General features: G+C 43.9%; 1 protein-coding gene across 2 annotated transcripts in view; it reads right to left on the reverse strand.

The window, feature by feature from the left end:
- The window catches only part of jarid2b (jumonji and AT-rich interaction domain containing 2b), a 102977-nt gene that overhangs the window by 37108 nt on the left and 44143 nt on the right, over window positions 1–21726 (reverse strand). For both annotated transcript variants that reach the window (XM_071499680.1, XM_071499679.1), the window contains exons 2-3: window positions 14968–15094; window positions 7446–7572 (exon numbers count right to left, since the gene is read on the reverse strand). In XM_071499680.1, the coding sequence (XP_071355781.1) occupies window positions 7446–7572; window positions 14968–15094 (254 nt within the window). The remainder of the gene's footprint in view (window positions 1–7445; window positions 7573–14967; window positions 15095–21726) is intronic.

Below are 21726 nucleotides of genomic sequence, written 5' to 3' on the forward strand. Positions count from 1 at the left end.
AAACACATCAATACCAGTCTAAGTGATCCTGTCAGATGCTTAAATGTCTGGCTACCATTTTTCAGTATTTTGCAGAAATACGGCACACGTGAATCAAGCTGAGCCCAGAGCACGTCCACGGTGTGTCCAAGGTTTGATGGATGTTGGCACGAGGCTGCGCTCAAGTCAGATTTTGTGTTCCTTCAAGTGGTAAAGGTTATTGTGTGAGGAGAACAGCACTGATCCAGAGTCTGTACCTTAGGGAGTGTATTAATTGGCTCCAGATGGCCCACATGGTCTTTATAAAAGACTACCTCACTGCAGCTGGCTCTGTGAGTGCGAGTGTGTGTTTTTTTGTTTTGTTTTTTTTTTTGTTGTTTTTTTTTTTTTTTTGGTACATGTGCTTGTGTGTCTTGTCCACATCAGAGCAACCGAAATGTACGTGTTTATGTAGATAAGAGCGAAAGTTTATGTGCAAAGATTATTCTTCAACAAAATGTGTATGTGTTTAATCAGTGTCTCTACCTACTCATCTGTCTATATTTATTTCTGCCTGTGCGTGTATCTGGCAGCCTGCTCAGATCAAATCCATCAGCACATAAATGAGTGAGTAGAAACTGTGTGTTTGCACAATTTCTTAAGCCCATAAGATCTTTCAGTCTTCAAAATGTAATGTTGAAAGCAATGATCACACTGTAATTGACACCACGTGGGCTAAAGCGAGTATGTGAAAGAGACCAAGCTCCAAGGTTACTATGTTTTAGCGGGAATAAAAACTTTTCTTGTATTGCATATGGCAGGAACCTCAACTGTAACCTTTTCATTTGACACAAATCAAATTAAAAAAAGCTCCAAGCCTGTGTGGGAAATGAAGAAAATTCATCAGCTGGCCTTTACAGATGTTACTTCTTACACTGTATAGAGCAGGGTTGAAAGTGCAGGATGATACATTCAACCTGAGCTTGCAAAAACTCTTTTGTACAGAGCCAATTTCCCAACACAAACCCTCACAGGGCTGCTGTGTGCTCAGTGTAAACACTCGTAAGCGAACGCTCACTTTACTCAATGCGTTTATTGCTTTTCTGTCTCCGTGCATTTAGGAGAGGGATGGCACAGCAGCGAACTGACCCGCTGACCCTGTGACCTTCACATATGCAAACAGCCCCTGTGTAGACCCCGGTCGCATACACACTGAACATGTGCACACTTAACACAAATAAACACAATCACTACTCAGTGAGTCAAGGCCACTAAGAGGACAAATATGCACATAGTAGCCCAGTTATTAGTCACCATACTGGACCAAAAAGTATACACAGTAGTTCACTATGACAAGCCTTATCAAGACAAATGTGATTCAGTGTTATTCAGAGGTGTGATAGCTGTGGCAGCTATATGCTTCAAGCAGCCACAACAAGGCTGATATTCACTTGAGATAAAAGACACAGCAGGCCTGAGCGCATATTCTAATATAACCTTGGCTTTTCAATCGGCCGTTTTTTTGTTTTTTTGTTTTGTTTTTTTTTGAATGAAGTCATGAGAGGGGAGATGGCCTGATAGGCAGATGTGGAGAGAGAAGACATCTTGACAATAGATCAAGCTTACTTGTATTCCTGTGAATATATAAATGTTATATTAGGTCAGATGGAGGTCCCCCATTGTCCCCATTGTCACTTTAAAAATGCTAATGTACAATGGTGATACTGCACTTGAGCTAAATGCCACCAAAATAACTGCAAAAAGCCAAAAGTAGCAAGAGGTTCTGAATTTGTGATGAATTACATCGCAATAAAAGAAAAGAAAAAAGAGCTGCACAGTTCTCCTTGATCCTCTTCCATCTCCCTCATGGCCAAAAAGAAAAGATAAAATACTGCACTTAAATTTAGGCTTTTTTTTAAGCAGTCGTGGTCCACTGCTCAGGGCTGTTTGCCAAACCCCCCCAACCCTTACACCATGCATGTGGAACTCAAACCCTATGACCCCTGACCTTGCAGTCCACCTTAAATCTCCCATGGGAGTGGCTGACCACAGCCAGGTTGGGTCAATAAACATCAGGGTCGGTACTATTTGTGCTTAGCAATCAGTCTAATTAAGCCCGAGTCCCATATGCAGACCTTCAGAGACCTTGAGTGGACTCACATGAGGCCTTGAGGCTGCAAACACAAGGATCAGGCACAAACAGAGCACAGTGGCTCAGATAAAATAAAAAAGGTAGATTCATTGAATAGGAAACATTTACTATTCGGATTATTCTGTTAATTTTGCGTCTTCCTGTTGGAAGTATCCCGTGGAGCAGCTATCAGAACTGAGCCGACATATTCAAAGGAAACTGTGGTACACGTGTGACCTACACTCTTCTACACTTCTGAAACCCCCACACCCACACCCACTCACACACCCACCCACACACACACACACGGAGAGAGATTGCTCCTTACTGATCAATCTCTCATCTGCTAGCTTCAATTTACTGAAGATTCCCAGGTTGAGGTGACAAGACTGACCTCTGAAATGGGTCACTGCACACTGCAGTGGAGAAGCTATACCAGTACTTCTCAAACTGAAGGGTGGGCATTGAGCCATTGCAGGGGGAGGCCTGGATGACCAGTGGAAAAATATGGAGTGAAACTAACTTGAATAAATATGATTTATGATAAGGAAATCAACAAACAAGAGTTTGTTGATGCTATCAAGCTGACCTTCATTTCACTAAAAGTCAAGATGGATCCTTTTTTATTAATGGCTTCCTCTGTTGTTATTGACAGTTAAAAACTGCAGGGTGAGGAGCATGAACTTTTTTTCAGCTTCTGGAGGGGGGTGGGGGGCATGCCAGAAAAAATTTGAGAACCACTGGGCTGCACAGATAAAATTTGACATGACCTTGGCTACCAGATATTCTTACAGCTAAAAACAGATACACACTATAAAAAGTCCTTTCTGACTTTAGGATGGCAGCCCCAAACACACCAGATACAAAAATACCAGCGTACAGTAAATCCCTTGAAGCATTTCGAATTTCTTTTTGTATTATGCCATGAAGTAAACCTGTTGTAACACGGCTAATCTGTGCTACAATCACAATGCTAAACACTTGTATTTGGCAGTGATTATGGGAGTGAGTTTGTGCGCTGAGTGACATTACACATGGTGATGGATGGTTAATACTCCTTCACTCTTCCATTCCAGCCGAGCAGAAGGCTTTCGTAAAGCCGCAGCGAGGCAGCGACAATGAGAGGAGAGTTTAGAGGAGATTTTGGAGACTGACACACTGACATGCAGGGCTGAGTCAGACTGACAGAGAGAGAGAGACCATTTACACTGCACTGGAATAAGCACAGACACAGTATTTAGTGGCGTCCCAAACAGAGCCTCCATTTGACTGCACAACCCAAGCTGCTGGTCTGTTCGACTGGCTGAAGGCTCACCGGATTATCTGTCCCGCTTTATAATAAACTCAATCTAAGGCCCATGGATGTCTTTGAGCTTGTGTATGTGAGCACTCCACTTTGTATTCACTTAACCATTAGGTGTTAGCAGTACAGCTAGGTGTTGCACTGCATATAGGTTCCTACAGCAAATCAATAGACACATTATGGTCTTCTGTTAACACACACTTGCAGTGTGTGCGTGCAGACCTGCGCACACATGCATATAATCCCTCATAAATGGAAATGGTGATTATGCATTACTGACAAGAGCCATTGGTTACGCTAGACAAGACAAGTGTGTGTGTGTGTGTGTGTGTGTGTGTGTGTGTGTGTGTGTGTGTCTGAGTCTGTGTCTGTGAGTGTGTACACACTTGGCATTCATTAAGTCGAAACAAAACAAGCGGCAGCAGCTGAGTGTTTGAGTGTGTGTCTTGGCTGAGACAACAGAGAGAACAGATTCAAAGAGAGCCAAAAGTGGGGTTCAGTAAAGAGAGAGAGAGAAAAAAAAAGAGAGAAAGAAAGGAGGGCCAGAGAAAGAGAGACAGACAGAGAAAGAGAGAGAGGGGAGAGAGAGAGAGAATGCAGAAATTAAGTTAAGAAGTCCCCGAGAGGAGCACTCAACTTCTGATCCACACACACTCTACCTACACTTTGGCAGTGCTTCATAAGTTTGTATTCACTATTTTAAAACACACACACACACACACACACACACACACACACACACACAGACAGATCAACTTGCTGGGTTGCCAGGGCGACGCCATGAAAACCTCTTGTAAGCATTAATTAGATGAACTGAAGTGAGATTCGTCCTCTGGTTCTGGTTTCATCACAACAGACTGAGCATTCAAGACTTCTTTTCCCACATTGTGAGGCTACAAAGTGTCAAACAGAGTTAATGTTTGACACAACTTAAAAACCAAAATTCCATATCTACATTCTCCACTGTATGTATAATTAATCCACAAAGATTTCCTGATCATTTAAAGGAAAACCACACTGAAGTCATGTGTAGATTCTATCTGTGAGAGGAGGGATACGACACTGAAATACCAATGATTTTGTTTTTTCATTTAGGACTTTCAAAGATTTACAAGATGCTGAGTCAGCGAAGACGCTTCTGTAACTGCAGCATGTTTTACGACTGAACTCAAGACTTCCTTCAAGGGCGACACAAAAATATTCCACTCAGCTGCAAAACGAGTGGGGAAAGATGACGTGCTGTGGTGAACAGTGTTTGACACTTGAGTAACCGGTTAATACACAGACGGTCTTTATATCAACCTGCATCAAATGTAGGAGATGAAGAGAAGTGCAGGAATATAACTAGGTCAGTAAACCATGGCAGACAAGATGAGACTGTGCTAGGTTGGGAATCTAAGTGTGTGTGTGTGTGTGTGTGTGTGTGTGTGTGTGTGTGTGTGTGTGTGTGTGTGTGTGTGTGTGTAGGGCCTACTCTTGGCATGGGAACCCCATATGGAGAATATGGTCATGCTGGTAGGAAAGGGCTACAATGAGCTGGCATGTTTGAAGGGATGTGCTGCCAGTCTTTCCACCAATCTCAGGAGCATGGGAAGGCAAACACAGAGTTGATCTCAAAGACTTCTAAAGGGGGTCGCTTCCTGCCAAAAATCACTTGCACCTGTCCTTCTGTCTCTGCCTCCCTGCCTCCCTTCCTCTCTCTCTCTCTCTCTCTCTCTCTCTCTCTCTCTCCCTCTCTCTGCTGCTCCTCCCAGTCTTCCCCTCTCTGTCTGCTCTCGATCCCTTCATCCTCTCTCCACAGTGTGAAACTTTTTTTCTGCACTCAAACATTGGAGCCAGCTTACGCCACTGCTCCTCCCTTCTGTTTTGGCCAGTGCCAGGTGTAAGAGCTCCTGGCATCATCTCCGTTAGTCCTGTTCAGGAACAGTGCGGGGAACCCATGCCAGGGGCACTGGAGTCATCCCTCACACATAAAGCACACACACACAAAATCAGCGTTTTAAGAGGGCATGAGGCATCGCCAAGCACTGGCTAGGGTTGTGTTTCATTAACATCAGATAGAGAGCCTTTCTTCACTCAGTCCTGCTGTGTGCTTGTGTATATACAGTATGTGTGTGTGTGTGTGTGTGTGTGTGTGTGTGTGTGTGTGTGTGTGTGTGTGTGTGTGTGTGTGAGAGTGAGTGAGTGTGTTGTGAACTGATGAAAACCACAGAGCAGGTTGGCCTCTAACTGAACTCCATTCAACACACAGCACTAGACCATCAGAGGAAGAGAGAAGAAAAGTGTGAGATCGTCCTTGTCATATCTTACTCTGTCTTCTTTTCTTCTTCTTTAGTTGGTAAAAAGTAGACTAGTGTTTATGCTTCACTATATTATAAGCCACAGGGGTCACTCTGTTTCAGTTCAACACTCTCTGTTGTTAGGCAGTTCCCACTACAATTATCCTCTTTCTGTGCATGTATCTGCATTTATCCAGTCTGACTTTAAGATCAACTACTTTTTTTCCTACTACTAGCAGGAAAAAAAGCACATTTTCCTTTTTCCTCTCTGATACAATTACATCAATTATTTCATCTTCAAGGTTACACGGTTCCGACAAATTCAAATGTCTACAGGATCTACCTTCTGAGTCTCAGGAACGGGCCCCTGATATCAGTTGTTCTAGTGGCCTTCTGTTTCAAAGCCAGGTAGATGAAAGCTCGTAATGACCGAGCTCAGATTTGGAGGTTACAGTATCGAATGACAGCTAGGAGGACTTAGGCAGGTGCTTGACACGCCGTGAATGGAGCCTGTATGGGCCACTCATTACAGAGGGACATCTGCTGCTGTCCGGCCTCCCAGACTCCGCCCCCTAGCTTTACACTGACGCTTTGATGCCCTGTCAATGTGTGTGAGAACAAAACAACACACACAAGCACACATGCATGCACCCACGCTCACAAACACACACACCTGCCACCTACAGTAGCCTGCTGCTTCAGAATAAAAAATTAAAAAAGAAGAGGTTTATGGCTGCTGGGAATAGTGCATTGTGTACTATATTATGTGTGTGTGTGTGTGTGTGTGTGTGTGGTGTTGAAGCAGAGGAAAAAAAAAAGCATAAGCTTTGAGACACACACCAGTTATTTTAATCTGCTCACTCTATAGAGCATAAGTATTTGTAAATCATATTTTCCAGCTTGTGATTTCAAAACCTGCTTCATGCTGAATGCATTAGAAGCGTCACATTTTCCAAAGATCCTTTATTCCATTTTCCAAGAACATTTGTCTAAGAGAGAGCAGTGTTCTGGACCAATTTCAGTGAAAATTGCTATTTTTCACAGACAAAATCTGTTTCAATAATTCACTCGTGATATAAATGACTTCATAAAAAAAATTACGCCGGGTGGAAATTAGCAGCTTATTGTACTCTGCAACAACTTCAATTTTTTAAATAATTCATTTAGAAATGCATGGCAACACTCCTTTAAGTGGCTCATTATAAATGACTGAAACAGCATTTGTGTTATAAGATGAGGGGGTGTGCTCATTAAAGGACCTCAGTGCTCTTTAAAGGGTTGTACCATTTACACTTCTTTGTTGACTGTCGTTTTCTATCACAGAACCAATGGGCAACTTGCTCTTCTCTTCTCCAAACATTTTACCGCACACTGGGGATTTTGGTGCAGAGGATGCATGGGAGGCACGGGGAGACAAAGAGGGTGAATTACAGAGAGAGAGAGAGAGAAGAAAAAGAGGAAGATAAAGCATGTGTGTGTGTAGAGAGAGCTTCGTACGTGGGGCGGCTTGTTAACCCAGAAACCTCAAAGAATTCATCACAACCAAGCTGCACGTACCGTTTGTAAAACGTGCACAAGGTTTCTCATCACACTCTAAACCTGACACATTCACACTCCCGGTATCAGCAACAGCAGCCGCAGCCTTCGGCATGAATTCACACACACAGACACCAGCAGGCGCACAATTCTACACCAATGCAAGAATCAGGGCTCTAGAAAGTAAACAGGATTAGGAACCTTGCGCACACACGCACACACACACACACAGCCTCACCTCTTCTTTGCAGGACTGTCCTCACAGTACTCACTGCTCCCATCCAGACCCTGAGAGCGCAAGGACCCATCGTCTTTGTGGCTGCCCTTTGATCCCGAGCCATTCAGCTGCCCATTGGCTAGGGAACCTGAAAACACAAAGAACCAAAGGGGTTAGAGTCTGGCCAACATATATTTTACGGATCACTCGTTGTGAAAGCTTCCACCTCCAGATATCTGGCATGATCCTTTGTCACTAAGCCATTCCTGGGGCTTAATATTGTTTAAAATATAGCTCAAGTCTTTGGGGAGTAAACAATGTTTTCATCTGACAGTGTTAATAAAGCCCTCTGTTTTGGTCTTTGATTTGATGCAGTGGAGAGGGCTGAAGGCAGAGTAGATGCATTTCTTTTGATAAGATTATAGTAGCTCTGCTTTATCCGACAGAGTAGAGTGCAGAGAATATGGAAGAAGACAGAAAGACAGAGTGAACGGGATAAATTCAGAGAGAATACAAATTATTCACACATCTAGACTGGAAAATAGAAGTGCACTGAGTGAAAACATGCAATGCTAAAATACTGACACGGTGTCTCACCAGTCAGTGTGACTGAATGACAAACTATTGCAGCATCATGGCGGCTAATTTTGGAGCGACAGGAAAGTTACTTATTCATTTCTCTGTCCCCATTTTCCCTTGTTAAATGCAACTGCAGCTGACATACATGATGCATGCCCTTTGACAAAGAATAACAACAACAAAAAAAAAAAACAAGCCCGAGGCAGCGAGCAAAGTGAACAGATATTGCCGGACTTGACATTCTTAGTCAGCCCAATTGACAGAGGCCCTAATGAAATATTTAGCAAGCAACTTAGACAAACAAAATAAGCCCCTAGACAGATTCTCAAATCAAAAGCAACAACAGGCACCGAGAATTCAAATTAGGTCAAACAGAGGAGTGGAAGTCAATGGTAATTAAGGGAGACAACCAAATTAAATAGATATCACAAGGCTTGATTTCCTCATGGGCAGTTCTTGCAGTTCTTGGAATGTGTCATACAGGCCTGTCTGATTGAACAATAGAGCGTGAATGAGCAAACTTATCGGGGGAAACATCTGGGGATTGGGTTCAAAGCTTTTCAGACTTATTGAAGGAGAAAGAGAAGGAGAAAAGGGAGGAGAAGAAGAAGACACAGGGGCAGTCGCATGTTTCAAACTATGCTGGTGAAATATCACTTTGCAAAACTGAACATTTATACCGATTCTATCAAGATTTGACATTCACAGGGGTTCATCACATTGTACCTGCTTTGACCTGTTTTGACAAGTTTTCACGCCTGACTGGACTTTGGTATGGCAGGATGTTAAATTATTCACGTTCACTTTCCAAAAGCAAATAACTCACTCAACATTCAAGTCCATGGTTTGCTTAACCAAGAGTGCTGCTGTCATAAATCTTTTCTTTCACCAACACCATCCCACTATTATTCCACTCTCTCATTGGATGAGGTAGTTGTTGCCTTTGCAGCACACCCCGCAAAATTCCATTTGGTTGATGCTTTACGGGGACGTGTCACTCAAAGTGCAGCGCAAACTCCTAATAGTGGGTGTCAAAAGAAAAATAAATTAAGATAATAACGACAGTGGAGCACGGGTTAGGATAACTGGCAACTTGAATGATACCCTGTTAGCGGGGACGCTACTGTTAAACAAGCCCAGGCATCGTGTCATGTGAGAGAGATGAGACAGGGAGGGGAGTTGTAAGATCAAATGACAGTGTAGGAGACAGGAATGAAGATGAGCAATTGTGGAGCAGGTAAAAGAAGTTTTCAAACATATGATTTAACTGAGATTTATAAATGTGCTTTGGGCTGAGTGAGCACACACACACACACACACACACACACACACACACAGTCATACACTCTCATTATTGCATAGACACATAGGCTGTTGGTTTTTCTCACACGCAGGGCAGGTCAGTACCTGAAAGCGGAGGTACAGTCATCAGATACATCGCTGTGGTCAGAGAGTTAACAAGCGGCAGCGTGATGAGTAAGGCCATTGCACTTTTGGCAATGCTTTATGTTGCCTTTGCAGAGCCACTAAGTCTATGGGCCATGGATGAATGGATGAATCACTTCCTTACAATGTATCTGCTGGCACGAAAGACTGATATCCATATTCCTTTAATCAATCAAGAGTTTCACTCAAAGTCCTTTAAACTTTCCCCTTTCAAAAACTACTATTCCATAAAAAGAAAAAGAAAAAAAAAATCATATGGCAATGGAAAATTCAATTACGGTAATCTGCATTTCTAAAAGATTCCCTTAATTTTATTTAAGATAAATTCCAAAGATTAAGACACATTGAGACATTTTTCAGCACTTAATTAATATGTGACAATGAAAAATATGTTTAAAAGAGAAACTGGGGGAAACTGATTAAAAATGATAATTAGGTAAAATACTGCAAAGTGGAGGCTGTGCATAGAATTCAGTCACAACTTGGACAATATCATTTTGTCAGTGAAACCTGCACCAGAGCAAAAAGCGAAGTAGCTCATTAACTTTAATTGTGCTCACAAAATGACTGACGCATGATGTCCCCACAGAACGCAAACAAACAGGCGCAGGCCCATTTCATCACCCCCTCTGCTACTCTTCTCCGCTCCACTCCCTCCCTCCATCTACTCCCCAATATTCCTCCAAAGAGTTGTCTGACATATGCTGGATGCACATGAGTGCTCGTGTGAGGGGCAGATCGGGGAATCTCAGGGAAATCGCCTGGGGATGGGCGAGTGTGGCAGGCAGGGAGCCAGGGGCCGGAGCCTAAACTCAAGGTCCTGGTCCTGGCGGAGGCCTATGACAACAGGCTGGGGCAGAACCTGGGAGGGGGGTGGGGGGGTGATGAGGTAGCAGAGGACCATGCTAGTGCCCTAACTCAATAGCTTCTCATGGGGGGGGGGGGGGGGGGGGGGGGCTTCTAATCAGATTTATGCGTGCTTAACTAAGCCCATCGCCTAGCTATGTTCACCTCAAACTCTCCAGAGAGCGGAGGTACATAGCGTAACATGGCATATCAGAGGGCTGAGAGGAGCCTATTAGTGTGAGCGCCGGTAATAAGTAGAACTATAGCAGAGCAGTCACGCCATAGGAAACACCATTATTGCGGGAGAGTGTGCCCGTATAGATTCTTGTCTGTACTTACAAACACAGGTGTAATGTGAAAATGAGTGCACTGACATACTTTGTGGAACAGTATAAGGGCTGTGAATACAGCTATGATAAAATGCTTGTTAGTCTTGAGGTTAGCAGATACGTGGTAATAATCGGCCTTTTAACTTCCCTGTCATTGACGAGCAAGACTTTAATCTCCCTTTCCTTCTTGTAAACAACAGCATTAAAATTGTACTTCATGCCCTTTGTGCAAGCAATCCCCGATTCCTGTGTACAATTAAAATTGGGGGATAACATATACGGAAACAATGGGTAGTTTTGTCTTCGGGAAACTCCCAACAGTATCCACACCAGGAAGTTTTCAGAGTAGCAGATACTAAAATTGACTGCCAGACAGGAGGATTTGAAATAGCCTCAAATATATTGTTCTTCCTTCCACAACACTTACCGCAAGCCAGAACAAAAGCATACAAGCAATGTGCAGTTAGAAACATGGCAGCTGCTTTTTCTGCAGTTCAAGGCTGTAAATCTAGAGCATCAAAAGGCAAAGATGGGATTTTAAAACGGCCTCAGTTGCTGTGGAAAAAGAGCACGAGGGGACAGAATAGATGCAGAATCTCTTTCACTCGCTTGATTCAATAACTAAACTCTTCCTCTTTTGACTGTGATTCTGTTATTCATCTCCTTTCACGCCACCTTCTATCCATCTCCCTGCTGGTACTCCTTCATCTCTCCTCCTCTGCCAGGTGATGTGATCACCTGAGAGAGAATAGAGGGCCCGCACACTGTTTGAGCCGCCTCGGCTGCCACTATGGCCACGCGAGGAGCAAGCAGCATGGGAAATCCAGACAGACAGCGCAGTGACAGCAGAGCGGGTGCTGAAGCAAAGTGGACAACATGCATAAAAACCCGAAGGAACGGCAGATCTCGAGACTGGTAGACAGACAGGAAGAGAAAGAGAGGGGACAGTCGGAGAAATGGGCAAACCCTCTCTTCAGCCCCTCCAGGTTTTTGGCCGACAGCCAGCTCCTCCATCAATAGCACTCAGGGAAATGGAGAGGGAGGAAAGGATGGGAGGGGAGGGGAGAAGTACAGAAGAGTGTATCGGAGGGAGATGGCGAAGTAAGGAGGCACAGAAAGAAGATGCGGCTTCAACGATTCAGAGAACTGGAGAGGAAGGGTGGGAAACAGGATAGAGGGAAGGAAACGGATGGTGGCGATGGAAAGAGAGGGAGGGAGGGTTTGGGTGACAGATACTGTAGATAGTTAAGACAGACAAGGCAGGGGACAGGAAGGACAAAGCGGAAAAGAAGGAGATGACGAGAAAGAGGGAGACAGAGATGGATGGAGGGAACGGGAGTGAGAAAAGGGCTTCTGTGGGGGGGGGGGGGGACATTGAGCGGCGGGAGTGAGAGAGGAGACAGGAGCTTGCGGAAAAGGCAGTAACCAGAGTCCTATTGATGTGTAATGAAACCCTGCATGGGTGGAAGGGGGGTGGGGGGGGAGACAACCGGAAGGACAGACGTAAGGCAGGAGAGAGGGGTGAGAAAAGGAGAGGAAGAGGCAGAACATGGCTGTGATGGAGAGAGAGAGGGGTGAGTGGGGGAATGAGCGGAAGCCAGGACGCAGAAGGGCATAATGTCATTTGTTAAATAATGCAGGGAGCGAGCGTGAGAGGGGCAGGAAGTGTGATGGACACGGAGATGGACGGCTGCCAACAGCGAGGGGTAAAGTGGCTGGGGAGATGGCATGATTGCTGGTTATGGGCAGGGAGAAGGCTGGGTGGGTGGGGGGATAGGCTGACACACACACACACACACACACACACACACTCGGACACACATACAGCTGACTGACGGACTGCCACACCCCCCTCTAAAACAGATAGCTAGTGCTGTCACGCAGTGACGGAGAGAGGAGGAGGAGGATGGATGGATGGATGGATGGAGGTATGTGTGGAGGGAAAGATGGAGAGACAGATGCCTGGGGAGGGAGACAAACGCTGCTTTTCCGAAGGATTACAGCCAGGTATTGCTCCAGCCTCCCTCAGTCTGATAATACCTTTTTCCCCAAGATGGTGGACACTCATCTCAAAATACACTGAAACAGAACAACCTTGCCTAATGATTAGCAGCTTAATAAAACAGTCAATCGACAGAAATTAAGCGTCAGCTTTTCTGATAATTAAAGTTTTGTTTTTTTGTTTTTTAAACACAAATGCAAAAATAACCTGGGACCAGCTTCTCAAATGTGCTTTTCTCAGTCTACTACGATTGTAAAAATCTTTGGATTTGAGCCTCTCAGTTAAATATATCTTTATAGTAAAATATGTTAATAGTAAATGATGCCTTAAAATTGCTCATTGTGTCTAATCAACAGAGAAAAGCAGAAAATCTCACATTCGAGAAGCAGAAACCAGCAAATATTTGGCGCTTTTGCTTTAACAATTATGCAATTATTAAAATTTCCCTTCATTAATTTTCCGCCAGTGAGTAATTCATTAACTGACTAATTATTTACATATGGCAGTAATCTCTAATCCATCATCTACTCCAACCCCCGTCTCTGACAGATTTAATGATTATGTACATGCATGATCTGACTCTCCAAAATGGCTGATAGTTTCACAGTAATGCCTGTGTGAGAGTGAAAACTGTGGCACATGTCTGGCCCCAGCATAAGCCCGGACTCTATAACCCACAGTCCTCTAAAACAGCAGGGGCTGCCCATTCAGGATGTAGCGCACGCTGAGTGTGATCCTCCAAAATGGCTGACAGTTTCACCGCATCGTCTGCGTGAGACGGGAAACTGTGCCGCTCGTACAGCCTCCAAAGCCTTGCTAACCCACGGTGCTCTAAAACAGCAGGGCCCGTCTATTCAGCCCGGCTCCCTTTTGTGTCAGCGCAGGCTGCTGTCGTTACCCCCGGTGTGACGGGCCGCTGACGCTTTCTAATGAGTCATTTTTATTCAGGCGATAAGGTCAGCTACCCGCGGTGGCTTAAAAGGCCCTGAGGAGCTCTGGAGTGGCAGCCCACGAGATGCCAGACAGACACACAGAGATACACTAGCTACAGGGAGGGGAGGGGGCACTCAGCACAGGCACACAGAGAAGAAATGAAGGTGTGAAGAAATATATAATAAAAGAAAAAAAATGGGAGAAGGAAAAAAAGGTACAAAAGATAAGCTACATTTCAAAAGAGATTTCCCTCCTGTCTGTCTGCCTGTCTCCCTTTCTGCCTAGCTGGATGACTGGCTGGCTTCCTTGGCTGGGCGTGAACTTTCAGAGGCTTTTTTTTTTTTCCTCCTGTTTCCTTTCTTTCGGTGTCTGGGTTGTGTTAATGTCAGCTGAGAATAGCTTCTGAGGCACGTGTGAAGTTCAAGTCTCCACTGTTGGCTGGCTGAGGGCTTTTTATGGGTGGGAGCACCAGTGTCAAACAAAGACATGGTGGCAGCTTGGTTCAAAACAAGCTGTTCGTCCCCCTGTGCTCTCACTCTTCTTCTGTTGTTTCAGGTTTACACGGCACAACCGCAAAATCCCTGAACTGTTGCTGTTGCCGGCTTCCACCTGGAATTGGATTTCTGTCTAACTAAGCAACTTCCAAGTATTAATTCATGTTGGGGTTTCTGTTAGTCCTTGTTTTAATGAGTCCGGACCCCAGAGTGAGTGTAAATGTCCATGCTAGAAAAGATTAACAACACTTGTACATCTGTTTTTTTTCTTGTGTGTGGCACTGTGGAAGACCTCATCAGAGTCCCTCTGTTTGAAGCATAAACAACATTTGAAAACAAGTGGGAAATGCTTTTCAGCCTCGGGGTTCCTCTGAGGATGTGACACTGAACCAAGACTGCAGCTCGCTGACCACTGACCCACAACAAAAGGCAAACAAGTCCTTGATCATTTGTTCTCCCTCCATTTTAAGTAAGACCAGGTTCCGTTTAACAAAGAAAACTTGCTCAGTTTTCACTCACAAACAGACTAATAAAACTGTCGCTTGCAATTAAAGGACTGAAGAGCTACGCCAGACAAAACTTGCAGCTCTGACATTTACTCCCCAAAATGCTAGTGTGGCAATTTTTTGTAAATGAAGTGAGTTTTCAACAGTCAGACTCTTGCCTTTGAAGATAGCCTCTGCAGGGCTGTTCACAACACACTGTAAGGGATTCATTTCATTTCATTCCACCTCTTTACAAAGTCCTTATTTCAGCTAAATATAGATTTCCAAGTAAGGGATGGGATGGTAAACTGGACAGTGACAAAAGCACACATCTGGCATAACATCTGACCCTGTGAAACACAAAGAGGTGGAGAGATGATGTCATAGTGGAACAGCTCCCTCACAGACAGGATGTGGACATGAACTCACCATTGGAGTTTGTGGTTCCATCGCCATCCAGCTGCCGTTTCTGTGCACTCCTAAACTCCTTTAGGGAGAGGTAAAGCACCTTCCGCATCACCCGCTCCTCCGACCACGGGATCCCATCACTGTCATCCTGTGGAAACATCCAACAGAGAGAGAATGGATCAACACAAAATTATCACACAGAGAGAGAGACTGTGCATTTCTTTTTAATAACCATTCTTCTGTGCTTGTGGGGAAAAAAAACATTTCCGATAAACGGGTCTGAATTCTCACATTATTCATTGAAAACCCAGCAGACAGAGACAATCAACAGGCCATTAATAGCAATGGTAGCTTTGCAAGTTGGACGATTGTTTATGCTGTGTTTTCCTTTGTTTCCATTGTCAGACAACAGCCTGGCCATAAAAGTGTGAGTCGAGGTCAGGGTCAGGAAATGCTTACAGGCCAAGACAAAACAAAACCTTACAAGCTAATGCCAGCACCGTCTGTAAATTTTAACCCTCTTTAGCCAGTTATGCCACAGTGTTACTCTGTATTGTTTTATGAACTATGGAAACTCTAAAAACAAACAAAAATATTTGTTAGCATCAAGATAAACCACCACCAATAACTGCAGCTGGCTGGTATTTATTTTAATAGTCTGAGGAATGTGGAATTCAGTGGGTGATTTTTATATTGGGTATTTGTCTGTCAAAATAACAATAAAATATGGGAAACACAAAATGTTGGAAATGCATGAAAAGTTAGGACAGACAAAGTTTTATTATAATGGGGAACCTCCATACATATTGTTCCGGTCGCCTCCCTCCCCTTCATTTCTCGCTATATCGTGACATTAGCATGACACAACATTAGCATAACATAGCATTAGACATAGGGCAACACATTAGCATAACAATGCACGGAGGACGGCTTCTCGGCACAATGCAATGATAGGAGAGTGTTATGGTGATGAATAGGTAGGAAGCAAATGAAAAAAGCATCATGGGACTGCAAGTTCATGTGTTGCTAATCTCTCCCAGCGAGACTGAGACATAGGACGTTATTGTGGAAGAGGTCACCAGAAGTCACACACACATACGCACAACACATCCTTTTCCAAGACACCCCACCCCCACCCCACCCCACCCCATCCCCCACCATCAAAGCTGCAGTTTATTCAAAATACTACACTGCTCATACTGAGAGTTTTAACAGCTTACTAGAAATAAAATTGAATAGAAAAATATTCCACTGCAACAAGCATTGTTAAAGGGGTCTTTAGAGAGTGTCCAACAGCAATAACTATGCTTCTCTCCCACCTCGCTCCCCTACACTCATTGCTCTGGCGGCTGTGTTTGATGTCGAACAACGCTAATGACTAAAGGAAATGAGATTAGGACATGCGCAACAACAAAGAGGTATTAATAAATAATGGAAACTGGAAATAGCTTTTCTCTAGTCATGCCATAAGGCGAGTCAGTTTCAGCTGTAAGGTTTGAGAAAAGAAAACACTTTATGTCTTTGTGCAGAAAAAAAAGCTAATGTATGCTAATGATCTGAATTAAAAACATGTTCTTAATCCTGTTGACTCATCCCAGCGAGTGCATTTCCTTCTGTCTAAGTCAAATGTAATGTAAGAGGCCGACGTTGAAGGCAACCTGTGTGGGAGCGCGTTCTGATCATCCAGTTGACTCAGATCATTTGAGTTGGCTCGGTTAAGTGGCTGGCAGACATCGCAGTGACATCAGCACCGGCTGGGGGTATTACACAGAAAATAAATAAAATAATTAAAAAAAATATCTCCACCTCACACAAAAATAATTACATCAAGACGTTTTATCGCTGCTGTAATGACAAGATAACAGTCACAGCATTCCATTAAGAGTGCATAAGTGCTCTCTCTCTCTCTCTCTTGCTCTCAAAAAAAAAAAAAAACCAAAAAAACAAAAATGAGATGACTGTGGTTGGGGTAACACAGAAACTAAGCCTGTGTGTATTTCTGTGTGAGTGTGTGAAAGAGAGAAAGTTAATCTCATCCTAATATTATGCATCCTCCCACAGCCCATGAATAAAATGCGACTGAAATGACTGCCGCTCATAAATGTCTTCTCTCTTTAGGTGAGGCCGATCCCCTCCCGTGGAAACTCGCACACAATCACACACACACGGCAGAGCGGTTATGATGGATAAGATACGTCTTCCGATCAGTCCACACAACCTCCTGATAATTATAGCGGCAACAAAACAAGGTGTGTCTAAATGTATGTGTGCGTTTGAAACTTTTAAGTAAATTTTGAGACTGTTACAATACATATATTTTGTGAAAAAATTAAATAAAACACAGCAAGTTACAGTTCATTGTTTTGGGTATAAACTCAGATCTGCTTCATGCAATGACTCTGCCTGGTCACTCACTCACTGTTTAGTCTAATCTAAGAGTCCAAAATGGTGTTAGTGGATTACTTAAAAGCCACAGGTGGGTCATTGAAGACGAGACTGCAAGTGAAGAATTACTGAGACATCAGTGGATATGGTTTACTGTCTCCATGTAGCTGAAAACTTTCTGTAACCCAAAAAAAAAAAGAAAAGAAAAAAAAAAACTGGTATGCCCTCATTCACTCACTTGATTCATTTCTCAACTCTTAATATTTTTTGACAATATTGACATGTCTGAAAAGTCTGCTTGTGTATCGTGTGTGTGTATCATGTGTGTGTGTGTGTGTGTGTGTGTGGGGTTCTTTTTTTTTCGTCTCTTCAGCAGATAAAAATAAGCTTTTGCAGAGTGTTGTTTCGGGGGAGGGGGGGTGGGGGTGGCAGGGGGACAAGATTAAAAGCTGGGTGTCTGCACATGATGGAGCTGATGGGTGACAGCCACATCTGCCTGCAGGAGTACACATGCTGGTGCACGCACGCACGCACGCACACACGCACACACACACACCTAAGCGAGCAGACCGTTCGGTGCACCGATGCTTTGCAGCCTCTGACAGAGGTTGATAGGGTGTGTTTTGCGTGTAGCGTGCAGTCCCTCATTACACTGTCACACATGACCGCGCGTGCATGCACCCACACGTCCACACACTCGCGAGACAGGTCGTGCAAGTATTCAATTACGCTATTTTCTCCTGTAGTTAATGTCATCTAATCCATTCTGTGTGTGCGTGTGTGTGTGCGCGTGTGTGTGTGTGTGTGTGTGTGTGTGTGTGTGTGTGTGTGTGTGTGTGTGTGTGTGTGTGTGTGTGTGTGTGTAAAAGCCTGCCAGGTAAGCACCAATTACCTAGACAGCTCACTGGCACTTGTTCTATCGTGGTGTGGCATGAGGCCAAACATACACTGACACACACAGCATTGACTGTATATTCCAGGGTTACAAACACTCTTACATATACAGCGTCCAAGGTATCCATATCTCTACCTGACACACACACACACACACACACACACAGACAGACACAAAGCCGTACTGAGAGTGAAAACCAGCTAACAATTTCTCCCCTCCAACAACTGACCTTAAAGTTCATCTGCATTTCTTTCTCTCTCACTTTCTCTCTGGTTTCCTCCCATTTGTTGGCTGCGTGCCACAGATATTTCCTGAGCTGTGTACACATAGCAACAAGGTCTGGGGAAAAAAAAGGGTGGGGGGGGGATGCTGACTGGCTTTTCATCAGCTGAGGGAAAAAGCGTGAGCTCCGCTCTATTACAGCTGCTATGACTTTAAACCTCACCAATAGTTCTTCATACTTCAGGAGCCCATTTAAATGGGTTTTCACAACCTCTGCTCAACTGCAGGTTAACTATTTGTCTGACCCGAGAAGCGGTTTGCCATCCATTTTAGGCCAAAGTGTTTGTTTTCTTTCACTGGATTTTCTGTCACAAAAGCGAGCTCCTCCCTGTGTGTGTGTGTGTGTGTGTGTGTGTGTGTGTGTGTGTGTGTGTGTGTGTGTGTGTGTGTGTGTGTGTGTGTGTGTGTGTGTGTGTGTGTTTTTATTTGAGGGATTGCCAGAGCTCTTTAGAGGCAGCTCTTAGACAGAGCAATGCCAGCAGAGCACTACCTGGCACTGACACACACATCTACACCCCAACCAGCTCCCATCAGGCTAGTGGAATCCCACTAATGAGCGCTGGGACTTTTTGTGTGTGTGTGTGTGTGGCCAAGAAAGGCATCAGGAATACTGTGTGTCTACTGTCAGCTCACAACCCCACCCCCAACTCCATTTGAATGCACAGGTAATCTGACCTGCAAAACCCACACAAACACACAGACAGACGGACACATTTTAAGGCATCCATATGTATACTGTGCTCGCAAAGTATGCTATACAAGATCATTTCGTCGCACACTCCGTCTCTCTCACTCCGTAACATGCTCACTCTGCAATAAATCCGACATGTACAGCACATTGCTAGGAAGTTCACTCGCATTATATAGTTCCCACAGGGCTTTTTAAGACACTTTACCCAAGAGTTCTGCAGAAAAATTGGAATCTAATGCGAAGAAAAGATCACTGTGGTTTCTTGTAACATTTAAATTCTTTTCCTGACATTTTTCTGGAGCATAACAAGGCTTTAATGCTTCAAAAATATAATGTCATTTCCAGCTACAGCTTCTGTTTATTACTTTCTCAATGAGTCATTTCTGTTGTAAGATTAAAGTAAGATTATTGGAAATATGCACAATAGAGCAAGAAAAGACCCAGTGAATAAATACCCACATTACAGCTCATCTCAGTGAGTTTTACTATTAAAAAAAAAAAAAAACAATCATGAAAGAGAATTTTGAAAACTGTTCTAGGTATTGAGAAAATGTTGAAAAGCTTGCTGCCCTGCGCCAACGATAAGACGTCAGGAGTCTGAGCAGGATTAAATCTATCACTGTGTCTGTATCTGTTCATCTAACTGGATGAAAAGTGGGGCTGGTTCCACCTCATAACCTCCGCCTTGTTCAAACATTCCTCTCTGCAAAGCAGGCAAATCCAATAACCCTGATGGTTGATGAAGAAACAAGTGGATTGCATTGGCTTTATGTAACAGTGGATGCTGGGAAAAGATCCTGAATGTAGTATTAGATACAAAGGAAGAGAGAGACAGAGGCACGGAGGATGATATTGACAAAAACTTTGAGACAAAAAAAAAAAAAAAAAAGACAAAAAAAAAAATTGCATTATTACCATGAGAATCTGATCTGGCCATTCATCTATTCAGCGGAAATGAATGACAGAAATACAAATTTCCTCTGAGACCACGTTGAACTCCCATACTAGAACATCCTGCTCAAACAATGGCTTCATTTCACACGACATAAACACCAGTCCTGAGAGTAAAACCACCCGTGTAATGAAACTTCTTACCCATCATTTTGTTAAATACTTACTAAGAATGTGCATGAAACTGCTTTTAATAGCATTAAAAAAAGGCACACTGTGCCTTTAAGAACTTCACAGAGCCTGTGTGTGTTGTGCTGTGGGTCTGTGTGTAAAAGTGTGACAGAAAGCCAAGCCACACAAACGTCAGCTCTGCAGCTCATATGTGCCAGCGCTTACTGTACAAGAGAAACCACTGATTAAACTGCAGATAAAACTGCTAATATTTGGTTTTTCATGCTTCAGTTTTCATTCATCAGTTACTATTAGTTACTAGTTCAATATATTGTTGGTATAAATACCACGGTAACAAAGCTACAATAGGTCAAAATGTTGCTGCGCGTCCATCACTACTAAGGTATTAACAAACTCACGTAAAGCTCATGAATACATGTGGATTCACACACATCTGCATATACATGCATTTCTGTCTATGCAACACTAGCTGCTCTAAAAATAGCGCCGTGCGGCTGCCGACTGTGCGGATGTCATGGCAGAGGAATGTGGGCCACACGCCAGCTGCGATCTGCTCTACAAAACCAGCCCAAAATCTGTTATTCTAACACACATTTCCCTTTAGAGGAGACGAGATGGATGGATGGGTGGTGGAGAATTGTTATTTTCACAAAGCCTGGGTTATTGTATCCAGTAGTCAGGACAGACTCTACCCCACTACTGCCCTCACTCTTCCTTTCTCCTCCTCCTTCCACATCTTGATCCCTCTCGCTCCTTCACCAACACATGGCTCCCAGATGACTGGCTGCAAGGACATGACTGCTCAGGGCTCCCAACTGGTGCAGATGACAGTGATAACAATTATCTTAGGGTCATGACCAACCATTTGGGGATTAGAAATATTCAAGACATCTTTATTCTGGCCCTGTGGAGACCAAAAAACAACTGCAAAGAATTAAAGAAAGCCTTGACAATCGCAGCAAGAGGTCCAAATTAAGCCCGCCACAATATTGGAGGGTTCTTCAAAGCGATCTTGAGTGTGAAAGATGCAGGCAAACAACAGCGTCTCAGTAGCAGGTTTGCAAAGAAGTGACATGAAACTGACAGCTTTTCATCTGTAATTAAATAAATAAGTAGGTATTTTAAGGCCCGCAGTCCACTCATGGTGTAAATGATGTTCTACTGCTCCCCAGAAACCACCCTGCCACCGAGTAACAACATGTGACAAATGCTTTTTAGCAGCTCTGACATCAGCGTGATTCGCTGCACTATGAGGTAAAACAAGGCCAACTTCCTAGATCTCACATTCCAATCCAAACTACATCCTGGTCCCCATGTCCCTTATAGCCTCAAGTAGACCGGATGCTTGGCTCAGAGAACAGGCGAATAGAAAGGGGTTTGCGGGGTTGCCGGGGACAAGAGGCCCAGTATAATCGCCTCATTACACCAAGCGCTCACTGCATCG

Source organism: Trachinotus anak, unplaced genomic scaffold (assembly GCF_046630095.1).
Source record: "Trachinotus anak isolate AG129_WGS33_773 ecotype Australia unplaced genomic scaffold, CSIRO_AGI_Tana_v1 ptg000016l, whole genome shotgun sequence".
In the NCBI taxonomy this organism is placed as follows: Eukaryota; Metazoa; Chordata; class Actinopteri; order Carangiformes; family Carangidae; genus Trachinotus; species Trachinotus anak.